Here is a 26,675-nt window from a genome sequence, read left to right on the forward strand (position 1 = left end):
CGGGCATGCCAATAGCAGGGACGTTTGAGAAAGGGGGCTCCAGCAGCGAGGAAGAGGAAGAGGAGGCGGTGGCGGCTTCAGCCAACGACATAGATGAGGATGCCTGCCAAGCTGAGGAGGGGCCCACGGCCGCAAGTCCCGCAACTGAGGGCTTGGAGACGGTGAGGAGCCGTGACCCCTCGATGGAGGAGCTGGTCGCATTTCCTTCCCACTGAAAGAGGCGGACCATCTGCAGAGGGCTGAGGCCCGGTGGGCGGAAGCCTGGCAGCAGGAGAACCAACACCGTGCCCGCCCGTGCCAGTGACCACATGAGGGCCAGGGGCTTCCCAGGGTCTTGACCGAGCACTCTATGAAGCCACCACCTGAGGGGTCTGTCTGCCCACTCAGATCTGAAAGCCCCGTAAGGTCCTTCATACATTCAACCTTGGTGTCTGTTATTTTCACCATGTTTTCCATTTTCCACTGCTTTAAGTAATTTTTCTCTACTTCTATTAAGCTCATCATTGGGGCTTCCTCTTTCTCCCTCTGTGGCCTGTTCGATTGGTTGTTATCCACAACCTCCCATTTTCCACATTAAATATAATCTGTCCATACCACTTTTTGGATGTTGTGTGTGATTCATGTTCATTAACTTCCTTCCCCCTGCCAAAAAAAAAAAAAACCCACCATCCCAAAGATGTCAAACAAAGCTTTTTGTTCCCCAAGAGCCCATGTGCCCAAGGAGGGACCAAGACGGCGTCAACACTCGGACCAACCCTGTCCGCTTGGACAGCCACAGCGCTGCTGCTTCTGGGGTTGGGAAAGAGATGCATGAAGAAGACCAGACGCTGCCTTCCACACCCATCTTGTGCAGCTCCATTACACGCAAGGAGCTGTTTTCCCCAGCCCCCATTCCCAGTAAATCTCTCCTGTGCAAAGCAGCCTTGTGGCTGGTGGCAGCTCCCCTTCCAGCACATACCCATCCTGATGTGGGTGACAAGGACCCGGAGAGGACTCGGGGGTGTGTGCGCTTCATTTGAGAAGCCCATGGCACTGAATCCCCCACCCCCATGGGCCATGCCTGCTCACGTTCCCTGTCTCATAACCAGGAGGCACCTCTCCACCTCATCAATGAGCCACAATCATTCACACCTAGTTACACAAAATGCACACAAACAACCATAGGATTTTGGTTAACACATATGATTTTGCACAACCACTGGATAGGTTGTTTGCTTCTTCCTCATCAGTCAGTCAGTCCTTCTGGATTTGCTGCTTTGTCTGCTTGGGTGTGTTATCCACAGGGCCGAGTGTCCAAAGTGGCCTGTTCTGAACATCTAAGCTAGTGTGTTCCTCTCGGGCATGGTGGAGGATGTTGGAGAGGATACGGTTCAGTCAAGCTGAGGTAATAATTCAACTACCAGTCTGGCCAGCTGTTGTGGCGTGTATGTCTGCGTGCGGAGGCACCCTTTTGTCTTTTCCTTCAGCCAATAAAGCCTCTTGGGACAACCTTGTGACAGTAAGCTACAGAGAAGAACTCAGTAATGAGAGCTCTCACATTCAAAATAATAATAATAACAAATCTGAGAAGTGTGTCTGCTATGAAGCCTACCTTACCTACCGTCAAGCCAATTTGACTCCATTTGGAAATAAAGTACCTTGACCCCTCGTTTGTTGTCGGCAGTCCAGACAGGAATGAGTTTCAAAATGGAAAAAAAATTACCGAAAGCAGACCGAAATCTTGGGTATAGATTGACGATAGTACAGGTATCTTAAGAGCAGGTGGAACTCATTGACTGCTAAGCTGCTCTACCATCATCCTGCTGAAGATCAGAGTCGAACTTCTCTAGGCAGGGCTGTCAAAGGAGGTGAGGTGGGTGGCTCTTATGGGGAGGACGTTTTCAGCCCTGGGGGGGGAGACCCTCCTCCCAGTTCTGCCCTTCCCAGAAAGGCCTCTTTCTTCCCTTGAGGCATTGTAATCACTCAGTTCCTAAGAGTGGTGTTCCTTTCTAGAATCGGGGATCAAGAGAGTTGTGGGGGGGAACCTCAGGGCACTGGAGGGCACGGGTAGAATGGCCGACAGACAAACGAGGCCTCCTCCGTTGTTGATTTAATTTCATTTTATTCCAAAGATTTAAAGAACAGAAAGTTGCTCCCCTCTCCACCCACCCCCAACCCACCCCCAATTATATTTTAGTGTTTGGTACATATCATCTAAAACTATAAAGTATATAAAATATATAAAGTTTAGAAGAAAGACTATGCTGTGGCAAGACATTCAGATGTGGTTATAAGTATGCTACTTAGTGCCAATAAGGGATTTCAAGGGCTAGGGTCAACTATAGAAATCAGCAACCATTAGACCCAAACAAGAGTCCAGTGAGAAGAAAAAGAAATGGTTTAGAAAAAATACAGGTTGGGAGCACAAATGGCAAGAGAGCAAACACAAATCAAGAAGGGCAGGGCTTCACTGACACACGTCAAAGGAAAATTAGACCAGTCTTGCTCAGTGGCTTCTGCTTCACCAAGCTTCACGGCTGAGAATGGTTGGGTGACACTGATTGTCCCGTTGGTTCGCTGTGCACCTCGGGAGGATGAGGTGGAGACGGGTGGAGCTTCTCAGGAGGAGGGCCATGAGGGACCTGAGACACTGTAGACTCCTCTGTGGACTCAGAAGGCTCCAAGTGGTCTTCATCCCCCGCGGCCTTCTTTTTCCTCTGTTCTTGCTGAGGGAAAAGAAGATGGAGAAAAGGGAGATACTAGGAGCAACAGGAATGGTTTCAAAAAGCTTTGTGCTCGCTGACCCACCTGAGCGAACTACGAGAGGGCTTCACACCACAAATGGGTCTCTGGACAGGGAGATACGCTCTTTCCTATCTAAGCTAGAATACCCTTGTGATCTCCTAACCATGTGTTGATGCGGAAGTTCAGTGTAGGCCATTTTCACGGCCTGCCATTTTTACATTTCGATTCCGACACACGCCCATCTTTCTTCTCCTAGTTAATGGGTTTGAATGCACATCATCACCAAGTTACCCTCACAAACTATCCTGGGAGGTGTGTTAACCTGAGGAGATAATTAGGTGAAGGTCACCCAGCAAGCTTCAGGACAGAGTGACTGCATTCAGCTGGATGTCCAGCCCTCGAGTCAAGAAATGCTGATCACTGGACTTCACGAGCAATTAAATATCTTTTAAAAAGTTCTTCCAGAAAAAGAGCAGGAGCTGTACTGAATGAAGCGAGCTTCTTCCAAATACACCCCAGCTTCTAAGAATGTGGCTAGAAGACTCACCTCTCTCTTTCTCTTTATAGGGTACATTCTTTTTTGCCTCCCCTATTTATTTAGTTCAACCTCTCTTCTGCTGTTCAGGGTCAAGTTTCTGTCCCCAAGATTTGAAAGAGACAGACGTCTCCTTTTTGAACCTCACCTCCTGATCCTGCAGCCGCCTCTTGTGAGCCATCTTATAGAGTTTGTGGAGCTTCTTTCCATCCAGTTCAATAAACTCGGACACAAATATCCAAAGGTACCTCCCGACTCCCTGGCTACGGTTTTCAGAGCGACTTTGATGCATTATCTAATATTGCCACCCAGCTTCCCCAGAGACTGGCAAAGCCAGAATAAAACCATGCAAACTGAGAGAAGTCATGCAAACGGGCTTAAATGATAAAAGCAAAACGTAAATAGATGGAGGACATTTAGTTCTGTATAGAGGATACAGAGCAGAGGTTGCCATGGTGCAGAGGCACATGTTCATACGGACAGCACTTTTGTTGATCTGTGCAAGCAGGTACGCACCAAAATATAAACAGACTATAAAACAGGTGACAGCAGAACATGTGAACAGCATCCTAGAAGGTGCCCTGTTTTGGAGATGGCAGCAAGGAGGAAGGGAAGGTCTACCTGTGGTGCTCCAATGGCGATAGATAGACCACCAACGCATGCAGACACCCCAGTTGTTAACCCATATGCAAGTGAATCATGTGAGGGCAGCCAAAATGGCCTCTGCTGGTGTAAGCAGGAAGAAAGGGACAGACCCTGTCCAGTTCTGTGCAACAGGTATCTTGTGTACCTTCTCTCTTTTGTCCTTTGTTTTCTTTCTCTCTTTCTCTCCTTCCTTCCCCTTTTTACTCGCAGTCCCCTTTTCTTTGCCTTCCTCGTCCTCCTTTGTCTTCTGCTTCTTTCTCGCAGGACTTTGATCCCCTCCATCCACCTAGAGAGAAGAGAGGGACATCCAACCCATCGATTCGTTTCAATCATTTCTCATCCCTCCTTTCCTCCGAAAGAACCCAAGGAGGACAGAGCCAATCAACGAAAAGCATTCAATTAAAAACAATGATACTGCTTTTCAAATTGGAAGGCATCCAGTGAAGCAAGAAGAACGCCTTCTAGCCAAACTTCAGCTGCTTTGCCAAAAATCTTAGCATACAAAAAAAATCTAAGTTGAGTTTCTCTGAACGTCTTCCACAGACTGCTTGTCTGATTGCCGAGGAGGAGAGACTCCATTCCCATGCTCATCCCTGTTCTCCTTTTGGGTATCTTTTCTAATCACAAATGTTGCTTTTGCACCGCATACCATCCTCTGGAGGTGAGGCAGATTATTTACCTACACAAGTTGGAAAGCCAAATTGAAGTAGATAAAAAATTATGGATGGATGGAAGGAAGTTCATATTGTAGCAATCACTCCACAAGCCAACCCTCCAATAAGCTGCTGGAAAACTCCAGTCTCTCTTGCCTCTGTCTGTGTATTGTGAATTAAGACTCCCCAACCAGCAAAAGCAGTTGATTTAAAGAGCTACACAAGGACTCAGCTCTGAATAAATAGGGTTTGGGAATGTGCTGCTCGTTGCCCGTTTGTGTGGACCCGAAGGTCAGGCGGTGCTTCCTTGACAGGTCAAACGTGCTCCCAGTTCCTGGGATGGTTGGGGCGCTCCAGAAGTCTTGGGCAGCAACTCCCTATAGCGATCGCAAAAAGTCGATGTCTAGCAAAAAAATGGTCACGCGGGGTAACTGTCTAGTGAGGCACCACTGTAGTTCAATTCTGGCCTTGCTTTACTCTAATAAGGTGTGTGTTGTTGTTTTGCCATATTTATATTACCTGTTTACCCACGCATATTTTTGTCAAGTCCCGAAGCAAGCAGTGCCACCTGCTGGTTCACTGGGGACAATGCACCCAGTAGCTTGTAAAGATGAACTATCCGCTGGCCCTCCTTGTGGCTTGTGGAAAGAACGCATACGTTGCAAGGGCTCTACCTGCATGAAGGCTGTTCGTACAAACAGAATTGGAGGGTCTATCCCTCACCTGCAGAATGAATGCACGGAACACATTACCCCAGCTTCACACCACCTCCAACAATCGGGGAACAGGTGAGGGAAAAGCTCTACCTTGAAAGCCATCGCCAATGGGGATTGCAGCTGAGCTACGCAGAGTATGTCTTGAAAAATCTAGAATTAAAAAAATACGTGGAAGGCCCAGGATAGGCGCTTAAATGCAGAGTGTGTTTTGCTGACTCTGCAACCCCGTTCCATCTAAGCCAAGAATGGACCAACTTGCAGTCCTCCAGCTACTGCTGGACTGCACATCCTATGAGCCTTAGATAGCACAGCCAGTGGTGGGACTTGTAGTCCACAATCTTAAAGGTGGCAATGACCTTCTAGTGATGTAATTGCTTCCATTTTATTATTTTGTGGAAACCAAATATGCACTGCCTGGAACATCCGTGAAGTGTGCACATTATTTCTAAAAACTCCATGTCCGATACATCAATACATTGGCAAAAGTATGTCCCTGGAGGGCTGCTGCCATTACATTACTGGCAAGTACAGTGGTGCCTCGCTTTACGAGCACTCCGTTTGACGAAGAAATCGCATTATGTTGAAGATTTTGCGATCGCAAAACGATGTTCCCTATGGGGGAATTTTGCTTTGCAATGATCGGTTCCATTTTGGTAACCGATCATCGCAAAGCGATGATTTTCGGCCAGCTGATCGGCAGCTTCAAAATGGCCAAGGGTGGAAAACATGGTCGCCTGCTGTTTTCTGGCACGGATTCCTCGCTGCACAGACAGAGAAAATGGTCGCGCTATGGAGAATCTTTGCTGGATGCTGAGTTTTAAGCCCATAGGAACACATTAATTGGGTTTTGATGTGTTTCTATGGGCTTTTTAAAATCGCATGACGTTTTCGTTCGACACCGATTTTTGCGGAACGAATTAACGTCATGCGAGGCACCACTGTAATAATTTTTTCCCCCTGGGGGAAGATACACTGAAATGTTGCTATGCAAATGTCACCAGGGGGAGGAGATGATGACCAGTACTGCTGTGCGGACATCCCAAATCCACTGTGTGCAATGCATTTCTGCAGGAGCAGCCAATGCAAAAGAGGGACATTTTCCTAAACAGAATCTCTTCTTCTTCGTGGACTCTGTGAAATCACACTAATGGGTTAATCTGCGCTTGCGCAGAAGGCCTCGGAACATTCTAGAGCTTAAAGTAACACTTTTGGCTCCGCCCCCCCCAGGACCTCATGGTCCGCCCGCCCTAACAGCCATTCAGTTCCATTTTTTCCGCTGCTGCAGTTAGGTCTCCTAGCTAGAGCTCCGTGAAATATTGGAAAGATCTGGAAGATTCCTGAGATTTGGCTCCGCTTTTCATGCTTCAAGGGAAGTACTTTACTTCATATTATTATTAGGGGAGTTTTTGGACTGTATCTGAGGGTTTTCCCTCGCTCCCCTACCCCTTTTTCCCCCTTATTTCTTGGACTGTTTCTTTCCCGCCTTTTTTCTTTTATGGCCTCCAAGGCACCCTCTTCACCTAAAGTTACTTTTAAAAGCTGTGCCGCCTGTTCTAAAAAGATCCCTTCCACAGACGGCCATCGTTATTGTTTGTTTTGTCTTGGGGAGTCCCATATCCCCCAGACTTGTCGCCATTGTGAACGTTTTACCCGGCAAGGCCTGAGACTTAGAGAGCAACGTCTTCGGGCAGCGCTCTGGGAAAAATCCCTCACCGCGCCTGCTATGGCGGCGTCATCTGCGCCTGCAGATTCAGCTCCTGCACCTGGCCCTAAAACTAGGGCTAATGGCAAGCCAACTACGTCTACCAAGAAGGCTTCTAAGAAACCCAAGCCTCCTAAGAGTCAGGCCACGGCCGCCATTCCTCCCCCGCCGTCTCCTGCGGCCACTCCTCAACTCCAACCGTCGCCCTCCCTGCCTGCTCTTACTCCGCAATCTCCTATTGAGATTCACTCCCAGGCGTCGTCGGTAGCCTCCTCTCCACCATCCTTGCCACCGCCGACCGATACGCCGGATATACCCTTCTTCCCATCTCCTAGGAAGAAGAGAGCCAAGACGAAGCATTTGGAAACAGCCTCTGGAGATTCCCGGTCTCCGAGCCCCTCGGGACCGAAGGTCTCCCCCCACGGGGCTCGACATTCTCGCCCCAAGAAGCCTAAGAGGCAGGAGGCTATGGAGGACAAAACCGCTCCGCTCAAACTTTCCAAGAGCTATTTAAGAAAATGGCGGAAGCAGATGCAAAAGCTCTATGACCCGCGGCTTCTTTACAGCCTCGCTACGCGGAGTTCCTCATCCGACTCCTCGTCCTCCTCGTCGGTCTCCTCCGATTCTTCGGTACCGTCGGTACCGCCGCCCCGCGATACCGACAGGGGCAGACGACGACACGTCCAGTCGGTACCGTCCCTTCACGATATCGGAGCGAAAGGGTCTAGATCGGTACCGGGAGGACCTTCCTCCCTACGGAAGACAGAGCAACGGACCACTGCCGATGGCTGTGTACCGCCTCCAGCTCCGATACCGACCGGTATCCCACGTCGTACCACCACCGATACCGGAGTTGGTACCGCGCCACTCGGTACCGACGCGGTGCCACCTAAACCGAAGTGTCATCGCGACTCGGTACCGGCGAAACCGCGCAAGAAGAAACGACGCCACGTTTCCTCTGACTCGGACTCTTTTCAATTGGATCTCCTCGATACCGATACCGATCCCGATACCGGGCACGGTACAGGAGGACACAGTACCGGACACGGTACCGATACCGGACCGAGGGGCAAGAAACGCTCTAAACGAAGAGGCAAATCTATACTGGCCCCCGTTTTTCCCATGCCGGAACTCCCATTCCCCCCGTCCCTCCCTTCTGATCATCCCGAAGACTCCTCCTCCGAATGCTCATTTTCGGATACATCGGCTCCTAATGATAACACTCCGGACTCTGCCATCATTGATAAGAACCCGGTTTCTCCTGCGGCCGATTTTCCTAGCTATTCTCAACTAATCCATAGAATAGCCTCCGCTTTGGAACTCCCTGTCGAACGTCCGCCGGAAACGGTCCCCGACAAGGTATACGGCGATATCGATGAGGATCAGAACCTACCCATGCGCCTAGCGTTCATCCCCTCGCTACTGCGAACCCTAAAGCAACCTTGGGACAAACCTTGCTCTACCCCTCAAATGTCCAGACGGGTTGAGAACCTATACCGGATTCAGGGATCTGAACTGGACTTCCTTGTGAAACATCCCGCCCCCAATTCCCTTATTGTGGACGTCGCCCAGTCTAAGTTTCGACCTGCCTCAATCGCATCCCCTAATAACAAGGATGGGAGGAAAATGGACATATTTGGTCGGCGTTCATATGCCTTCTCATCCCTAATCGTGAGAGCTGCTAACTATGTCGCCGCTATGGCGGCTTACCACCAACACTTATGGGACTTGGCTTTACCGTCCTTACAAGCTGCACCTGATGAGCTGCAACTGAGAGGTCTCTCTCTTCATCAGGAGGCATCACAACTCATTCGTCAGGAACGGGTCACGGTTCGTCATATCTTGGATGCTGCATCCCGTAATCTAATGACGGGTATTGCCATGAGGCGGCAGGCGTGGCTTAAGTCTGCGGCCATTCCTGAAGACTCCAAGGCCCGTATCCTTGACCTCCCCTTTGACGGTTCGGGTCTTTTTGATCCCAAGACGGATGAGATCCTGAAGGGTCTCCATGAAGCGAAAAAGGCTGCCAGATCCTATGCTGCTCAACCGTTCTACAAACAACGCTACCCATGGAAGCGTCCATCTTTTTCCCCGGCTATGAAGCCAGGGAGATCCTATCCCTACAAGCAGAGGTATTCTCCTTCTTCCGGCTACACCACTAGACATGACCAATGACACAAGACACGTGCTCCCTTCAAAAAGGTCGACCGTAAGAATAAACAGGGCCTTTGACTGCTCTACAGCCATTTCCTTTCCTTCCTGCGCCACCCGCTTGTCTCCCTTCCTCTCCAGTTGGCTTACCATCACCTCGGACAAGTGGGTCCTTTCTATCATTGCTCGCGGTTACGCGATAGAATTTTTAGAGATGCCTCCTCCCCGTCTAGTTCTTACCCCCCCATCCGACCCTCTAAAGCAAGAAGTAACCACCCTGTTACGAAAGCATGCAATAACCAGGGTGTTTCCAAATCCTGCCAATCCTGGTTTTTTCTCCAGATATTTTCTGGTGACAAAGCGGGATGACTCTTTCCGTCCTATTTTGGACCTCAGGCGCCTCAACAAATTCATAGCCTATCGCCGTTTCCGGATGGTAACCTTGGAGAGGATCCTGCCCCTCTTGCGACAGGGCGACTGGTTCGTCGTCATAGACCTCAGCGACGCCTATTTCCACATAAATATCAGGCACGACCATCGTCGCTTCCTGCGTTTCTCGCTGGGGTCAAGATGTTACGAATTCTCCGCTCTGCCTTTTGGACTTTCCACCGCGCCCAGAGTCTTTACGAAGTGTATGGCCCCGGTGGTGGCTTTCCTGAGAACAAGGGGCATAGCCGTCTTTCCATACATCGACGACTGGCTACTGGTTGCACACTCCAGGCTTCAGGCGGAGCGTCACACCCTTACGGTGCTCCGCCTCCTCAAAACTCTCGGACTGCAGGTAAACTACAAGAAGTCCGTCCTTGTTCCCTCGCCTGTTGCCTCCTACATAGGCGCCACTCTCGATGCTCGGACCGGCCGAGCATTCCTACCTTTAGAAAGAGCGCGGAAGATGGCTGTTCTCATCGAGAAATTCCGCCCTCTCCATCATGTCACCGCTCACACTGCTCAGAGGCTACTGGGCCTTATGGCCTCCACCACTTCGGTCATCCCTCATGCGAGACTGAAGCTTCGTTCGCTGCAAGTGTGGCTCCTGTCACTCTTCAATCCCCTCTGGGACTTCCCCAAAAAGAGACTCTTGGTGTCCAAGGAGTTGTCAGAGCAGCTGAAGTGGTGGCTCAACCCGGGCAATCTGTTTATGGGACGCCCTTTTGCTCCCATTGCCCTACAAACTCGCATCACGACGGATGCCAGCGACATCGGCTGGGGTGCCCATTGTTGCGGTCTGCAAGTCCACGACCGATGGTCTCCAAAGGAGCTTGCTCTCCACATCAACAATCGGGAACTTCTCGCCATCTTCAAGGCCTGCCGGGCGTTCCTGCCCATCATCAGGGGCACAGCCCTTCAAGTTGTTTCGGACAACACGGCGGCTGTCGCGTATGTCAACAAACAGGGCGGTACCCACTCTTTCTCCCTCCTGTATCTTGCTGTCCAGCTATGGGAGTGGTGTCTCCAACATCATGTCTTTCCATCCGCTGTATACATTTCCACTCACGACAACATACTTGCGGATCGGCTCAGCAGGACTGCTGTTACCATGCACGAATGGGTGCTGGACCATGCGGTGTTCCTAACACTCTGCGAGCGATGGGGAACTCCTGTGGTGGATGCCTTCGCCACTCACCTCAACACCAAATGCCCCACCTTCTTCTCCAGGGGCGGTCACGGCCCGAACTCGCACGGCGATGCTCTGATGGTGGCGTGGAGCAACCACCTTCTCTACATGTTTCCACCGTTTCCTCTCCTACTGAGAACACTGGTGAAAGTTTGCGACGACAATGCGAATGCCATTCTGATTGCTCCGTTTTGGCCGCGCCAACCGTGGTTCGCGAGGCTCATCTCGAGGGCGACGGAGTACGTCAGGCTACCTTACCTTCCGCATCTGCTGACCCAGAACGAAGGGACAACTTACCACCCGGACGTGCAGTCACTCCACCTCACCGCCTGGAGGATAGTCCCACGGTAGCTCACGTCCTCTCCCATTGTCGTAAGCCGTCCACTGACACCCTGTACGGGAGCAAGTGGAAGGCTTTCCTGAAGTTCACCGCTTCTCATCAACTGCCCGCGTCGCCCACTACGCTCCATACTGTGTTACAGTTTCTGGCTTACCTTTTCCAGATGAACCTGTCTCATTCCACCCTGAAGGTGTACCTTTCCGCCATCATAGCCCATCAACCGCCAGAGACGGACAGTGCTCTGTTATTTAGACACGCGAAGATCAAACGTTTTCTTCGAGGGGTGGTACGCCTTCGTCCACCTACAATTAATCCTATTCCTCAGTGGTCCCTCCATACGGTCTTAAACTGTCTCTCAAAACCACCATTTGAGCCGCTTGCTACGGTTTCGGAACGCCTCCTTACCCTTAAAGTGGTTTTCTTGGTAGCTATTACGTCAGCCAGAAGGGCCTCTGAATTGGCTGCCCTGCGGACCGACCCACCTTTCTTACAATTTTTCCGAGATAAGGTGGTCTTGTACCCTGACGTGTCTTTTCTGCCCAAAGTCACCACGGATTTTCATGTCAAGCAGCCTATAGTCCTGCCAACCTTCTTTCCCCAACCTTCTTCTCCGGTTGAGAAATCCCTCCATCTCCTCGACGTTCGTCGGGCGTTAGCCTTCTATGTTCAAAGGACTTCCTCGTTCCGTCTCTCCAAGCGCCTGTTTGTCTCTTACCAGCAACCCCATAGGGGTCGGGAAGTGTCTCCGCAAACTGTATCCAGATGGATAGTTCAGGTCATCCGTCTGGCCTATGAACTGGCTAAGAAGCCTCTACCGGCATCTGTTCACGCCCATTCTACTAGGGCTGTTGCGGCCTCCACAGCCTTTCTCCGTGGAGTCCCACTACAGGACGTTTGTAAAGCCGCCACGTGGTCCACGCCTTCCACGTTTGCATCCCACTACAGACTCGACCTGCGAGCCAAGGAGGATACGAGGTTTGGCCGGGCTGTCCTGTCGGCTGTGCTGCCGTGACGTTTCCCTCCTCCTTCCAGAGGTAAGCTTGCTAGTCACCCATTAGTGTGATTTCACAGAGTCCACGAAGAAGAAAAAGAGGTTACTTACCTGTAACTTTGGTTCTTCGAGTGGTACTCTGTGAATTCACACGGCCCGCCCGTCCTCCCCACTTTCCGTCACGGCTGTCTCGCCTTTAGAGCAGCAGCGGAATTTGGGGAACTGAATGGCTGTTAGGGCGGGCGGACCATGAGGTCCTGGGGGGGCGGAGCCAAAAGTGTTACTTTAAGCTCTAGAATGTTCCGAGGCCTTCTGCGCAAGCGCAGATTAACCCATTAGTGTGAATTCACAGAGTACCACTCGAAGAACCAAAGTTACAGGTAAGTAACCTCTTTTTTCCTGATCAACATTCTCTCTAATTTCCACACACCTCCCTGGGGTGACATTCCACAACTAGAACAAAAGGGGCTAGAAACGATAGGTGTGTGTCCACGGAGGGGTTGGTGGAGTCAAGCACACTCGGGCTTCTTAGAGGGAGACTTGCATTGCTATACTGATATATCAATAAATTATTTTATATACAGTGGTGCCTCGCTTATCGATTGCTTCGTTTAACGAAGAATTCACTTAACGATGTATTTCTTGGAGGAATTTTCTGCATCGTTTAACGATGTTCTCTGTGGAGGATTTTCACTTAACAATGTTCGTTTTCGCTCATTTTTAAGTGTCTTAAAATGTTTGAATGGGACAGTTCAATGGATTTAAAGGGGAAAACAAAAATCACCAAAAACTAACGAAGACTCAGAACAAAGCCAAAATAAGTTTGCACATGTTTCACAAGGTGCACTACCGAATCCAAGCATTTAAAACAGGTTTCAAACATTTTAAGACACTTAAAAATGAGCGAAAACGGAGATCGGAAAGCCATTCAAAAGCATTGCAGCCGGCTGCAACGCTTTTGAATGGCTTTCCGTTGGGGGAAACATTGTTTCACTTAGCGATGTTTCCTATGGCGATTTTTGCTTAAGGACGGTAATCTGTTCCCATTGGAACGGATTAACCGATTTTCAATGCATTCCTATGGGAAATGGTGTTTCGCTTAACGATGTTTTCCCATAGCAATGGTTTTTTTTGGAACCAATTAAGATTGTTAAGCGAGGCAACACTGTATATACTGCTCTCTCTCAGAAACAAATCTCCCTCTAAGATGCCCGAGTGCGAGTCAATAAAAATAAATTATTTTTACATCAATAAACATAATTTATTGATAAATCATTATAGCAGAAACAAGTCTCCCTCTAAGATGCCACGGCATAAAATAAAACAGGAGGAAATTAACTGGTACTGATAAAAGTTTTTTGGACAGTAGTCCTGGGATACAAACCACAGCACAACAGAGGTATGGAAAGTATTGGAAGAACTGGAAAACTTTTCCCTCGTGTGACTAGGGCCTTACTCTGCTTGGCAATTGAAGAGTGTGATAAATGTTAAGGACTAGCACATCTATACACCACAGAAGCTTTCCATTTCTAGACGATACACCACCAATTTCATTCAAACGGGTATTTATGTTGTCCAATATAGAAAGTGGGACATTGTTCTTGTTACATACAGCACTGATGTTACCTGTCTGTCATGGGTTTGGAGGGAAAGTTCCATCCTATGGGGAGCGGAAGGCGGGACATCAGGAGGAGGGGCTGTACTGTATATATATGTGGAGCGTGTGTGGAGAGCTGGAGGAGAGCTGAGAGAAGAAGCTGGTGTGGGAGTCTGTGTGTCAGACAGGGTACTACTGTGTGTCAGTCAGTACCAACCTGATAGGTTCAGGTGTCTGTATGGTTAGCCAGAACTGATAGGTTCAGGGTCTGTGCTTTATTTAAGAGTGTTCTGAGTGAACCAACCTGGTGTATGCATGATTGAGACTAAGCCACGTTACTGTATTTTATTCACTTGATCATTTTATTTTCCCTGTGTGTTGTTTAAATAAACCTTATTCCTTTATTTGTTAAAAATCCATTCCTGGTCTGTGTGACTCCTTATAGGGAATGGTTGGTGGCAGCTTAGTGAAACTGTGGCATATCCCAGTAGGTCTGGGTTTGTCACAGTTCTCTTGTAGTATTTTTCAAAATGGCTGTTACTAAATTCTGCATTCTTCTTTTGGATCACAAAGCTGCACTTTAGAAAAGAACCTCAGAACACACTCATAACAGAGGATATGGATTCCAGGAAATCCTTTTCTGGCTGCACTGAAAAATCCAGAATTAAAAAAATCTGTTCAAGTGTTCAAAAGGACGGATTTCAAATTCGTCCTTCACTTAAGGACGGATTTGAAACAATGCTGAGGGGCTTCCAGCCATGTCATTTGGAATCATCACCTGATTCTTCCGGACAGTAATTCAAGTCAATTGCTGCTGTGCCTTGTGTGGATGCAATGCTCTGCTTTTGGAACTGTTTTTTGTTCTGGCCATCTGGAGTGTCTGAAACCTGCACTCTCTGAGAGGCATTTTGGAATTCTGCTGAAACCAGAGATGCAAATATCCATTGTAGAATTCAACAGCTGTCAGCTTCTTCTTAAGGATCACGGTCTTTGCTCCAACCCAGCCTTCCTAGAAAAGGAAAATAGGCAAAGTGAGACTGAGAAAGGCCAGAGCACTTCCTGCAAGTCTACAGGGTCACTGCCCACAGCTAGAGGCTAAGCATGCTGTCCCTCTCGGCTTTCAAGGCTTTGTAATGCCATTTTTCTTCGGCTGCAGGAGTCAGCTTGGAGAACATGGGGGAAGGGCCTGATGAAACCCCCGAACTTTGTCTGGGAGAAGGAGGAGACAGAGGTTCCAGAAAGGCATTAGCATTCACCATAGTGTGCATTTTGAAGCCAGGGTAAAGATGACACGAGAAAGCAAGTTGAGCATAAAGTTACATTTTATTTATTTATTTATTTATTTATTTATTTATTTATTTATTTATTTAATTTATATGCCGCCCACTCTACCCAAAGGTCTCTGGGCGGCTTACAACAATTAAAATTCAATGGAATAAAATAAAATGATTAAAATACAATTAAAATACAATTAAAATACAATTAAAATTGCCATCATTAAGACCCACAGTTAATGTTATTTCAATTAAAAGCCTTCTGGAACAGGAAGGTTTTGACCTGGCGCCGAAATATCATCAGTGTCGGCGCCAGGCGAATTTCAATTGGGAGGGCGTTCCATAGTCTGGGGGCAGCTGCCGAGAAGGCCCTTTGTCTACAAGCCATCCCTCTTACCTCCTTGAGGGATGGCTCTTTCAAAAGGGCCCCCTGGCTAGATCTTAACAGCCGGGTAGGCTCATATGGAAGGAGGCGGTCCTTCAAGTATCCAGGGCCCAAGCCGTTTAGGGCTTTATATGTCAAAACAAGCACTTTGAATTGGGCCCGGACAGCAACTGGTAACCAGTGTAAATTATACAGAATCGGCTTGATGTGCTCTCTGGCGGCCCCACCACTCACCAGCCGCGCAGCTCGATTCTGAACCAGTTGCAGTCGCCGGACCGTCTTCAAAGGCAGCCCCACGTAGAGCGCATTGCAATAATCAATACGAGATGTTACCAGTGCATGTGTAACTGTCATGAGACTCCACTCGTCCAGGTAGGGCCGTAGCTGGTATAATTTCCGCAGCTGAAGGAAGGCACCCCTGGCCACCGAGTCCACCTGAGCTTCCAAAGTTAGACTGGGGTCCAGGAGCACCCCCAGGCTGCGGACCCTGTCCCTTAGGGGGAGTGTAACCCCATTCAGGACAGGGAAGTGGCCCTCCAACCTGTCCGGCGAAGCACCCACTAACAGCACTTCCGTCTTGTCTGGATTGAGTTTCAATTTATTAACCCTCATCCAGTCCATTATCAGGTCCAGACACGAGTTCAGCACAGAAACCGCCTCACCTGGATTGGTGGAAAACGAGAGGTAGAGCTGAGTGTCGTCAGCATATTGCTGACTCCTCAGCCCAAACCTCCTGATGACCTCTCCCAGCGGTTTCATGTAGATGTTAAACAGCATGGGGGACAGTATCGAGCCCTGAGGAACCCCATGACATAAATGCCATGGGGCAGAGCAACTGTCCCCCAGCACCACCCTCTGGATACGGTCAGCTAGGAAGGAGCGGAACCACCGTAAAACAGTGCCCCCAACTCCTAACCCAGCCAGCCTATCCAGAAGGACACCATGGTCGATGGTGTCGAAAGCCGCTGAGAGGTCCAGGAGTATCAACAGGGTCACACTCCCCCTGTCTCTCTCCCGGCAAAGGTCATCATACAGGGCGACCAAGGCTGTCTCTGTACCAAAACCCGGCCTGAAACCCGACTGAAATGGATCCAGAAAATCCGTTTCATCCAGCAGCGCCTGGAGTTGCCCGGCCACAACCCGCTCCAACACCTTGCCCAAATAAGGGAGGTTCGCCACTGGTCGGTAGTTGACCACCAGCCTTGGGTCCAGGTTAGGCTTTTTAAGGAGTGGTCGAATCACCGCCTCTTTCAAGGCGGTAGGGACCACTCCCTCTCTCAGAGAGGCGTTCACGGCCTCCTGGACCCAAGTGCGAACCCCCCTGGCAGATCTTCCAATTAGCCAAGATGGGCAAGGGTCGAGCGGCGTGGTGGTAGAACGGACAGATCCAAGCACCCTGTCCACATCCTCGGGTCTCAACAATTGAAACTCATCCATTAAAGTTTGACCTAAGCACGGCACACTGGACACATCTTCCGATTTTGCAGTAACAGTGGAGTCCAGCCCACTGCGAATCTGAGCGATTTTTTCCTCAAAATGAATAGCAAACTCATCACAGCGAGCTGATGAGCAGTCCGGGACCTCCACCGGGTTTCCCGGTTGAAGAAGATCCCGGACCACCCGAAACAGCTCTGCTGGACGACATTCTGAGGAAGCAATGCGGCTGGAGAAATATTGCCGTTTCGCCAGCCGTATTGCCACGAAATAGGCCCGATAATGGGCTCTAAGTCGTGTTCGATCAGATTCCCAGCGGGACTTCCTCCACCTGCGCTCTAGCCGTCTCCCCTCTCGCTTCATCGCCCGCAGTTCAGAAGTATACCAGGGAGCTGTCTGGGCTCGGCGAGCAGGGAGAGGGCGCTTAGGCGCAATCGTGTCAACCGCCCGGGTCATCTCCCTATTCCATAGGGTGACCTGAGCTTCGACAGGAGCGCCAACCATATCAGACGGATACTCCCCCAGAGCATTCAGGAATCCATCTGGATCCATAAGTCTCCGAGGGCGGATCATCTTAATAGATCCCCCACCCTTGCAGAGGGAAGAAGAAGCTAATAGACTAAACTTGACCAGGAAGTGGTCTGACCATGACAATGGGGTCACAACCAGCCCCTCCACATCCAAACCACCATCTTCCAGTCCCGTTGTGAAAACAAGGTCCAAGGTGTGGCCCTTCTCATGTGTCGGGCCGATGACACATTGAGACAGTCCCATGGTTGTCATGGCGGCCATGAAGTCCTGAGCCGCCCCGGTCAAGGCAGCCTCAGCATGGATGTTGAAGTCCCCCAGCACCAGCAGCCTGGGAGTCCTCAACACCAGGTCCGAGACTGCCTCCGTCAGCTCAGGTAGGGAGACTGTTGGTACGCAGCAGGGTGGGCGGTACACCAACAGAATCCCTAATCTGTCTCGTGAGCCCAACACACAATACAGGCCCTCAAGACCTCCTCTCAAAGGGATAGGAATCCTGGTCAAGGAGATAGAACTCCTATAGACTATAGCAACTCCCCCTCCCCGACCCTCCGAGCGACACTGGTGTTGGACTGAGTACCCAGGAGGACACAGCTGGGAGAGGGGGACACCACCTTCCTCTCCCACCCAGGTCTCAGTAATGCACGCCAGGTCAGACCCCTCATCCAGAATTACATCATGGATGAGGGCAGTTTTATTTTGTACTGACCTGGCGTTCATCAACAGCACCGTGTGGCTCGAGGGTTTGCTGATATGGTCGCCTGATACCATTTGGTTGGAGGTAGGACTAGAAGAGGGGATAGATGTAAGATATCTAACCTCTCTTCTCCTACGCGGGCATGTTCTACCCCCACCACCATTCCTTCCCCTACCCAGCACCACCTCAATGGCTGCCCCCTCCAACGCCCTCCCCCCTTCCTGTTCCATCAGGTCCACTGTGGGTCTCTATGCAACCCAATAACAGTTAAAAACAAACAAAACAAACCCACACCCCTTCTAATGCCCCTTCTCTCCTCCCAGCCAGGTGGCTGGTGTTGAGGAAGGGGTGGGGTGGCCCCAAGCAGCAGCAGCAGCAGGGTCCTGGTCCTGAAAGGCCGGGGAGCGCAAGCCAGAAATTCTCCCAGACACGTCTCTCACCCGTGCCTGGGGACGGCAGATATTGCAGGCAGCTCCCCCGACGTCATTTGAAACCATTCCTTCAGTTTAACAAATTGGGACTGGACCACTGCCCCAACAGGGAAAGGGGGATTTTAAAGAATGGAATACCACACTTAGGAACATACCTTGCAATGGATCACTAATGTTTCTGACTTCTTATTGTAAAACACTGATCCTGGGAGAATCTCATTTTCAGGTCTTAACCTATCTGGACGGAAAACACATGTTCTGCTCACTGCTTTCCCACAACAAATGATTATTAAGTTCAACCTCCTTCCAAAACCTCATCAAAGCAACAGATCTTAAACGTGCTTCCCAGTGCTCCTTAAGTTCTGGCCTCGGTAAGGCTCAAGGAGAGACTTTTATAACTCAGCTGGATCAGCTAATAAATCTTAACACACCTCATACTCTCCAAATTTGTTTCTGGGATCAATACATGCATGGTGCTTTTTGCTGACCTTAGATGTCACAATGCACTATAACACAACTACCACTTTCCTATGTAAGGGGAGTGGCTTAGCTTTCCGTTACTAAAGGCTTTATAGATCCAAAGCAGTACTTTCAGAAGGGGACATACAGCCAAGCTGGATGGCAAAACAGGAGTAAAAACACTTGCAGGAAACAAATAATGGGGAACAAAAGAAATATAACCTACTTCACAGAATGCCCCGCAGTGCCATTTAACCTTTATTCCCCAGCGTTTTACAAATAGGAATATTAAATGATTCCTTTACGAACCAATAAAATCCGGCAATGTCTCCACTGCTGCAAGATCCAGGAGCTTTACCACATTGCCCATCCACAGTGTTCGCAGGGGCATCTGAAAAGATACAGCACAATAAAATATTTAGGCATAGCATATATTAAACACCAGACATCTTATGTCTCAAGAAGTGGCGTTGTCCATGAAAGCTTACAATGAAATATAGCAGTTAGTCTTTAAGGTGCCACAAGAGCTTTGTCTTACATGGGAGAAATTCAGAGTTACAGTACTTGCTGCTTTACAGGAATTCTAAGGAACTGTCTTGCATTGAGCCAGACCACGACTCCACCTGGCCCAGAGTAGCAATGACTGGAAATGGTTTTCTAGGGAGTTCAGGCATTCAGTTCCCAAGGCCTACCAAGGACTTAACTTGCAACAACTGCATGCAAAGCATGTACTCTTGACAGACCAAGCCTGCCTCTTCTGGGAAGGTGCCATGCTCAGTTACCAGTAGAGAAAAGAACCAATTTCTCCTTTCCCCTGATGGTGTTTCAACAGAGGCATGGCATGTGTAAGATCAACAGGATGTTGACTCAGCCTGGAGGAGGTCTCCAGGCATAGGTGCAGAGCAGTCTTGATAGTCTAGGGCAGCAAAACCACCAATACTTCACATAGCACTTTACTCAATATCCGGCTTTATCCACCACCAGCTTCTCTGGCCTGCAATTACATGTATCAGCACCAAGAAAGAGGAGTGTGTCACTGGAACGTTTAATACATGAAGCGAAATCTAAGGCTAACAAAAATAACACATATTTCACCTGCCAAGCTCTACACAGTTATGTTGGGAAAAAGGCACAGAGTTTATGCTTGGTTTTTGGTCACTTTCTATTTGGGGGTGGACCAGAAGCTTCAAATCTGCTACTATAGCAGTACTTTTTGTTGCTTTTCTTGATGTTGAATGTTCCTCTGTGTTCTTTTCACGGCACAGCAAAGTAAAAGTTGGAAGTTACTAATTTTTGTAAACTGATTTGCAAGACTGTTCTTACCAATGTTCCCAAGGCACGGTGCATCCTTAGTATTTGCTCAGGGGCCTGCTCTTCCCATTCAATGCAGCTCATAGCAGCAGTAACTTTAGGAGCTTTAAGATAAAATAAAAGCAAATGCAGGAGTCAACAGACCACATTTTACACCTTAGCTCTTTAAATATTTGGACATCTCTTCTAAATAAACCCACCATTCAGATAATTGCACCACTAGTACTAATTTACTTCAGTGTACGGTAATGTCATAATCCTTCCTCATCTTAAAAGAATGCCACCAAACTCACCTCTTGGGCTCCCCACCGACAAACAAATCCTGAGGCTCTAAGGTGATTCATTAGAAGAATCAGCTGCTGCTCCTAACTTTCCTAAATGAGAGGGGGGAAAGAAACCATTCCTGGTGAAAAACTGATTGACTTATTTCGAACACCTTGTAGAAGAACCCTAACTAATAAAAAAATAGTAAATTAAGAAGGGAATTGCACCAGTCTATTACACCAGTGATTTCCAGCCTTTCTGACACCAGGGGCAGGTTTAGTTGAAGACCTTTCTCCCAAGGTCTGGGGGAGGGTATTTGTTATACAGTAGGTTGTTGGAAAACAGGTTTGAATTAAGCTCATTACATGTATTGTACCAGGACAAGATGAGTGGTGAGCAGGAGGTGAGATGCAATTGAAGCTCCACCTCCTGTTAGATCAGCAGCGGCTTAAAATCTAATAGGAGTGCAGACTCCTACATTAGACTCTAATGCCACAGGCCCAGCCGATTTTGCAGCAACAGGAGGGGAGTGAAGCTCCACCTCCTGTTAGATCAGCAGCAGCTCAGAACCTGATAGGAGCACGCTGACAGGAGGCGGAGCTTCGCTCACCGCTCACCTCCTGCTCGCCACTCATCTGTCCCAGCGGCCCGTTCCTTCCAAGGCCACGGACCGGGACTGGTCTGCGGCCCGGGTCTTGGGGACCCCTGTATTAGGCAATACTGACTTCACTCAAGAAATGCTCCAAACATACCAGCTGTTGTTCCTTCCTTTGGATGCTCTCTCTTGTTCCTTAAACTTTCGGCTAAGTTTTCTAGAACAGCAATGAGCTGAGAAAAGAAAATCCAAAACATACATTACAAAAGATAGACTCCAACCAATGTGGTCATATTTATTCAAATTTCTAAACCAGGGAAGCACGTTTCTCCATTTTTATTGTTTCATCTGTCCAAAAATTAATGCTTCATCCATCGGATGATGAAGTTCTTCTTGTTTGGTTCACTGATACATAAAACCTTCACTACCATTTCTTGTTGCAAAACCCACTTTGAAGAAGGGCCATGTTAACTTACCATGTCTGCACCCAGTTTGGATAACACTGACTCCAATTCTTTTGCCATACAGTTGGGTGGAACTGGAACGGTTTCCTGTTTAATTATGGGACCTACATCACACCTATGGACATAACACATAGCATTACGTTTTTACTTTCATCTTGGAGTTATGGTTTTTAAACAAAGAGTAAGAGCTCATGAAAGTTCGTAAATCAATGGGAGGACAAGAAGCTGTCAGAAAATTATAGATACACATCCCTGCAAGAAACAAGCCTTCAGTGTTTGATCTTACAAGGTCGCCCTCAGTCAGGGCTGCTTTAAGTGCCACTATTCTATAAAATCTAGATAGTAGATATACTATTCTACTTTCGTTAGAGTGGGTGGCATATCAGTTTAATAAATAAATAAATAAATAAATAAATAAATAAATAAATAAATAAATAAATAAATAAATAAATAAATAAATTAAAAACTGCAGTACAGAGATACCAGAACAAACATGAACTAAGGCAGTTTTGGCTGAACATCTCTACATACTTCTACATCTCTACATAAAACATACTGCCCAATGGTTTTAAGAGATCACATGAAACCTGCTACAACATTTTTGTAGTGTGAAAGTTTTGCTTTAGGTTCCAGATGACCAATGCCATTCGAACCTCTCCTCTCATTCTCCCGCCCCTACTCTTAATTCAATGCCCACTGTAGGATATACCTCCTAAACAAGTTCTTTTTGGCCCTGCTTCCACTTGTCATTTCTGAAAAATGTTTGGCATTCTTGGGGCTCTCCTTATTCTGTCACTTTGGCTCCAAAAACACTTACAATAACAAACTAAGTTCTTAGTACTTATTATTAAGTAGCCATTGTCTGTACTTTTTTAACAAGCTCCAGACAACACAAAAATATAAAATCAAACTGCATAATCCTAACCTTTGAATACATAAAAAAGAGAAAAGCATTTGTAATGGCACAATGTAGTTTCAACAGATGGGAAGATCACTCAGCACCCACAAAATTTTCAGAGTTGCTAAAAAATAGGTTTTGACATGTTATTCCATTAGATAAAATAGCATTTATACCTCTTTGGCCTAATCTGCATTATTGTCACCCCAGTAACTGTATCTCCATGGAGTACTGTGTGGATGGCCACGCCATCTCGGAAGACAGCTGGGATGGACATTCAATACGACACTGAATCAGAAATTTAGAAGAAATTTGGAAATCAGAAGAGAATACTAATTCTATAATATGTATAAGCACTTAGTGACCAATTTATTTATTTATTTATTTGATTTGTATACCACCCATCTGGCAGCCAAGGCCACTCTGGGCAGTTGACAACGAATAACAAAAAACAGCAGAGTAACAAAATAGCAAATAGCAGCATTAATATACAATACAAAATTATAATACAATAAACACAATTAAATGTATAGAAAAATAAAAACATGGAACATGGAAGTATTATAGAAGTTATATTATTGGACACTACTGTATCACAGTATAGTTAGTTCAGGGAAGGCCTGTTTAAATAATGAGGTGTTTAGTAGCTTTCTGAATGTGCCCAGCGAAGGGGCAAGGCGGACTGCGGGCAGAAGAGAGTTCCACAGTTGCGGAGGTTCTGTTGAAAAGGCCAGACTTCCGGCGGTTGTTTTCCAGGCCTCTCTCGGGGTCAGGCCTCTCAGCCTCCCTGCCTGCAATGATCTTATAGGATGGGCAGACCTAACCGGAAGGAGGCACTTGGCCACATATTGAGCTTCCAAACCATTTAGGGCCTTATAGGTTAGTAGCGTCCCCTTGAAACTAACCCCATTCAGAAGTCTCAACACCACATTCTGGACCCGTTGCAGTCTTCATAGCAGTTTCAAGGGCAGCCCCACATAGAGGGCATTACAGTAGTCTAATCTCAAGATTATCAGCATATGGACCAGCATGGTGAGGGACCTGGTGTCAAGGTAAGGACATAGCTGGGCGACCAGCTTTAGGTGGAAATAAACCGATCGGACTAGACACTATTTGAGATGTCATTGAAATTGATGGGTCCAAAATCACACCCATGCCGTGAACCTCTTCTTTCATGGAAAGGGTGCACGCCCCCCAAAAAAGATAGGGAGGCACCCAGACAACAGACAATAGAGGCCTCCACCCACAGGATATCCATCTTGTCTGGGTTGAGTCTCAGTCTGTTTTCCCTCATCCATCCCGGCACCGCATCCAGGCAGCACTCAAGGGACGGGACAGCATCCACTGCAGAAGGATGGAAGTGGAGATAGAGCTGGGTGTCATCTGCGTATTGGTGACACAAAGCTCCAAACTCCTGATGACATCCCCCAGCGGCCTCATATCGATATTAAAGAGCATTGGGGAGATGACTGACCCCTGCGGGACTCCACAACGGAAAGTCAACGGAGCGGACAAAATCTCCGCAAGCTGAACTCTCTGAGGACAGTCCTCCAGGAAGGATCGGAGGCAGGCCAAAGCCTGAGCATCAACCCCCAACTCTGAGAGCCTCCCCAGGAGGGTACTGTGTTTGACGGTATCAAAGGCCACTGAGAGGTCGAGGAGAACCAGCAAGGACATTTTGCCCCTATTGGCCTCCCTCAAGAGGCCATCTTGCAGGGCGACCAATGCTGTCTCCGTGCCGTGATGTGGCCTGAACACAGACTGGAACAGATCAAGGGCACCAGTCTCCTCCAGGAGAGCATGAAGTTGGTTGGCCACCACTCTCTCTACCAGCTTGCCAATAAAGGGGATACTGACGACTGGACAACAGTTGTTAGTATCATCAGCAGCCAGATTGGTTGTTTTTTTCCAGATAGGCCAACCTCTCTTTAAATAGGCATCTTAACATTCAATAAAGTTGTTGCAAATATATACTGCTCAATTATGGTCCCTTTTCCACTTTATGTACAAATATATGTTGCTATCAAGGTGCATTTGATTTAAATCACAATTTAAATCATGCTTTATATTTAAAACATTGTGGGTTTTTTGATTATTTACATTTTTTTAAAAAAAATCAACTTTTAAAATTTTTAATTGGAATTTAAATCAATTTGATTTAAAAAATTTCTTCCCACCCTGGGCTGGCATTCTGACAATTAACCTTATAAACTGTAGACAGTAGAGAAGCAGAGAACTGAAGGATAAGGGAAGTGAAACAAGAAAACAATCTGAATTTTTTTAAATTGTTACATAAAACTGAAATTGTGAGATACAAACAATCTAACACAGTGATAAAGACCCCCTATTGTCTTCACCTTGTAAGAGAGTGATAATAAGTTGAATACTTCAGGGAATAGTTCTAGCAGGCTCTACTTCAGGCACCAGTAACTTCATCCCATGCAGCATCCCTCCCCAGTGGTCAGAGACCTTCCACTTATATATTAGCCAAATACTCTGAATTATTTAGATCACACTGAGCATGCTCCTATGACCACAGTCTTACTATGGGAACTTCAAGATGAGGTCCTCATGGAGAAGATGGCCAAATGATGCCACCACACCGATGTCAAAGTGCTCGCACGAGGCAACATCTGGCCAGAAGTGGACAGGGAGTTGAGACTGCTCTGCATAGTTCTTGACAGGCAGTCCCTTTGGCAGCTGGGGCTGTACAGTCACCACCTCCAGATGGTCTACAAGAGCATTCGGTCTGGGCTCCCTGCAACAGGACATTTTAAAAAAAAGAGGTCAAATGGAAGATTTGACACTGCCAAGTTACCACCATGCCAAGATTTGAACCCCACAAGAAAACTTCTTTATACCAAGTCAGATATCTGCTCATCTAAGCCAGTACTGTCTCCTCTAGGGGAGGGAAAACTCCTGGGGCTAAAACTGTCTGTCTCTACTTTCACAAGGGTGTTGTCCTTTCCCTGTAAGATCAAACACTCTGGATCCCCATTATTCTGTATCTTGTAAGTCATCTATGATGGCTTTCTGCAGACTTACTGCCATACAGTTAAATTATGGACTACAAGCCTTTAGTCATTCAAGAGTCTCCATTACTGGACAAAGTATGTGCAGTTGAATGCATACTTTGTCCAGTAATTATTAAGTCCAGAGCACAGAAAAGAGTTCCGACTCCTGTCCTCTGAAGACGCCGGCCACAGACACTGGTGAAATGTCAGGAAGAACAACCTGAAGAACACGGCCAAACAGCCCGAAAAACCTGCGACAACCATCGGATCCTGACTGTGAAAGCCTTCGAGAATACAATTCTTAAGTTCTTTGCACTATTTCTATACAGTATTTGCTGTAGAAGTGCTTCTCATTTGCTATTTCAGATGGCTTCTAAAACTGTTTTCCGTCATACACACACAGAGGGAGAGAAGCCTCTTGGAGGTTTTCTCATGCCAGTGTAGATATTAGAGAAATAAATGAATAGATCCTGAGGTTCTCAGGAGAAGTCCCTGCTGAGGCTGTCCTTAGGGGCTGTCAAGTTGGGGCCGGTGCAGAGCGACTCTAGAAGGGCTTTCCAGGGAAGGGAGATTTATTTATTTATTCAATTTATTCAACTTATACCCCGCCTATCTGGTCATTGCGACCACTCTAGATACCGGAGGAGGGCTTTGACGAACGACCCCCCCCTCCAGTGAGTTTTAATGGCCCTGGAGGGATCTGAAGCCAAGCCTGCTGGGTCCTAGTCCGGCCCACGAAGCCTTGCACCACCCGAGGGAACCTCCAGCCCCTGAGCCCCTCAGTTCCACAGCAGGGATGGATGGGAAACCGCCTGCTGCCCACGACCCTCGCCCAGCCCACGCAGGCCATCCCGGGCTCTCCGAGAAGCCGGACCGCTTCCCGGGGCTTTCTCCCCCTGCCTTCCCCCCCCCGCTCAGCCACCCTTCAACCCAACTTCCGCTTGACCTCTGACCCCCACCCACCCACCCCCCTCTTCCCTTTTCTACCTCTGGGCCACAGGACGCACCGAGCGGCCTGGAGGGCGCGGAGCGTCTCGACGGAGAAGTCGTCGGTGCCGAAGAAAAGGACCCTCCAGGGCGGCCCCGCTCGCCTCCTGGGAAGTTCCCCGGCCGCCGCCGTCCCGTGAGCCCGCCTCCAGCCGTCCCGCCCGACCCGCCACAACCAGCCCCTCATCGCCCCTCCGCCCGCCTCCTCCTCCTCCCTCAGGCGTTCGCGTCGCGCGGCGATGACGTCGAGCACGCTCGCCCGATT

The 26,675-nt window shown here is 48.3% G+C and overlaps 1 protein-coding gene across 1 annotated transcript; it reads right to left on the minus strand.

The window, feature by feature from the left end:
• Nucleotides 1–2,081: 2,081 nt before the first annotated feature.
• On the minus strand, nucleotides 2,082–26,675 carry LOC140702443 (methionyl-tRNA formyltransferase, mitochondrial). The gene is given in 12 exon segments (XM_078380833.1): nucleotides 2,082–2,705; nucleotides 4,050–4,583; nucleotides 14,448–14,678; nucleotides 18,574–18,656; nucleotides 19,187–19,268; nucleotides 20,201–20,292; nucleotides 21,205–21,280; nucleotides 21,524–21,626; nucleotides 22,586–22,651; nucleotides 22,653–22,697; nucleotides 24,955–25,167; nucleotides 26,431–26,675. Coding segments are annotated over 10 exon segments (1,137 nt in total). The 5' UTR covers nucleotides 26,598–26,675; the 3' UTR covers nucleotides 2,082–2,705; nucleotides 4,050–4,583; nucleotides 14,448–14,468.

Source organism: Pogona vitticeps, chromosome 12 (genome assembly GCF_051106095.1).
Source record: "Pogona vitticeps strain Pit_001003342236 chromosome 12, PviZW2.1, whole genome shotgun sequence".
Lineage (NCBI taxonomy): Eukaryota > Metazoa > Chordata > Lepidosauria > Squamata > Agamidae > Pogona > Pogona vitticeps.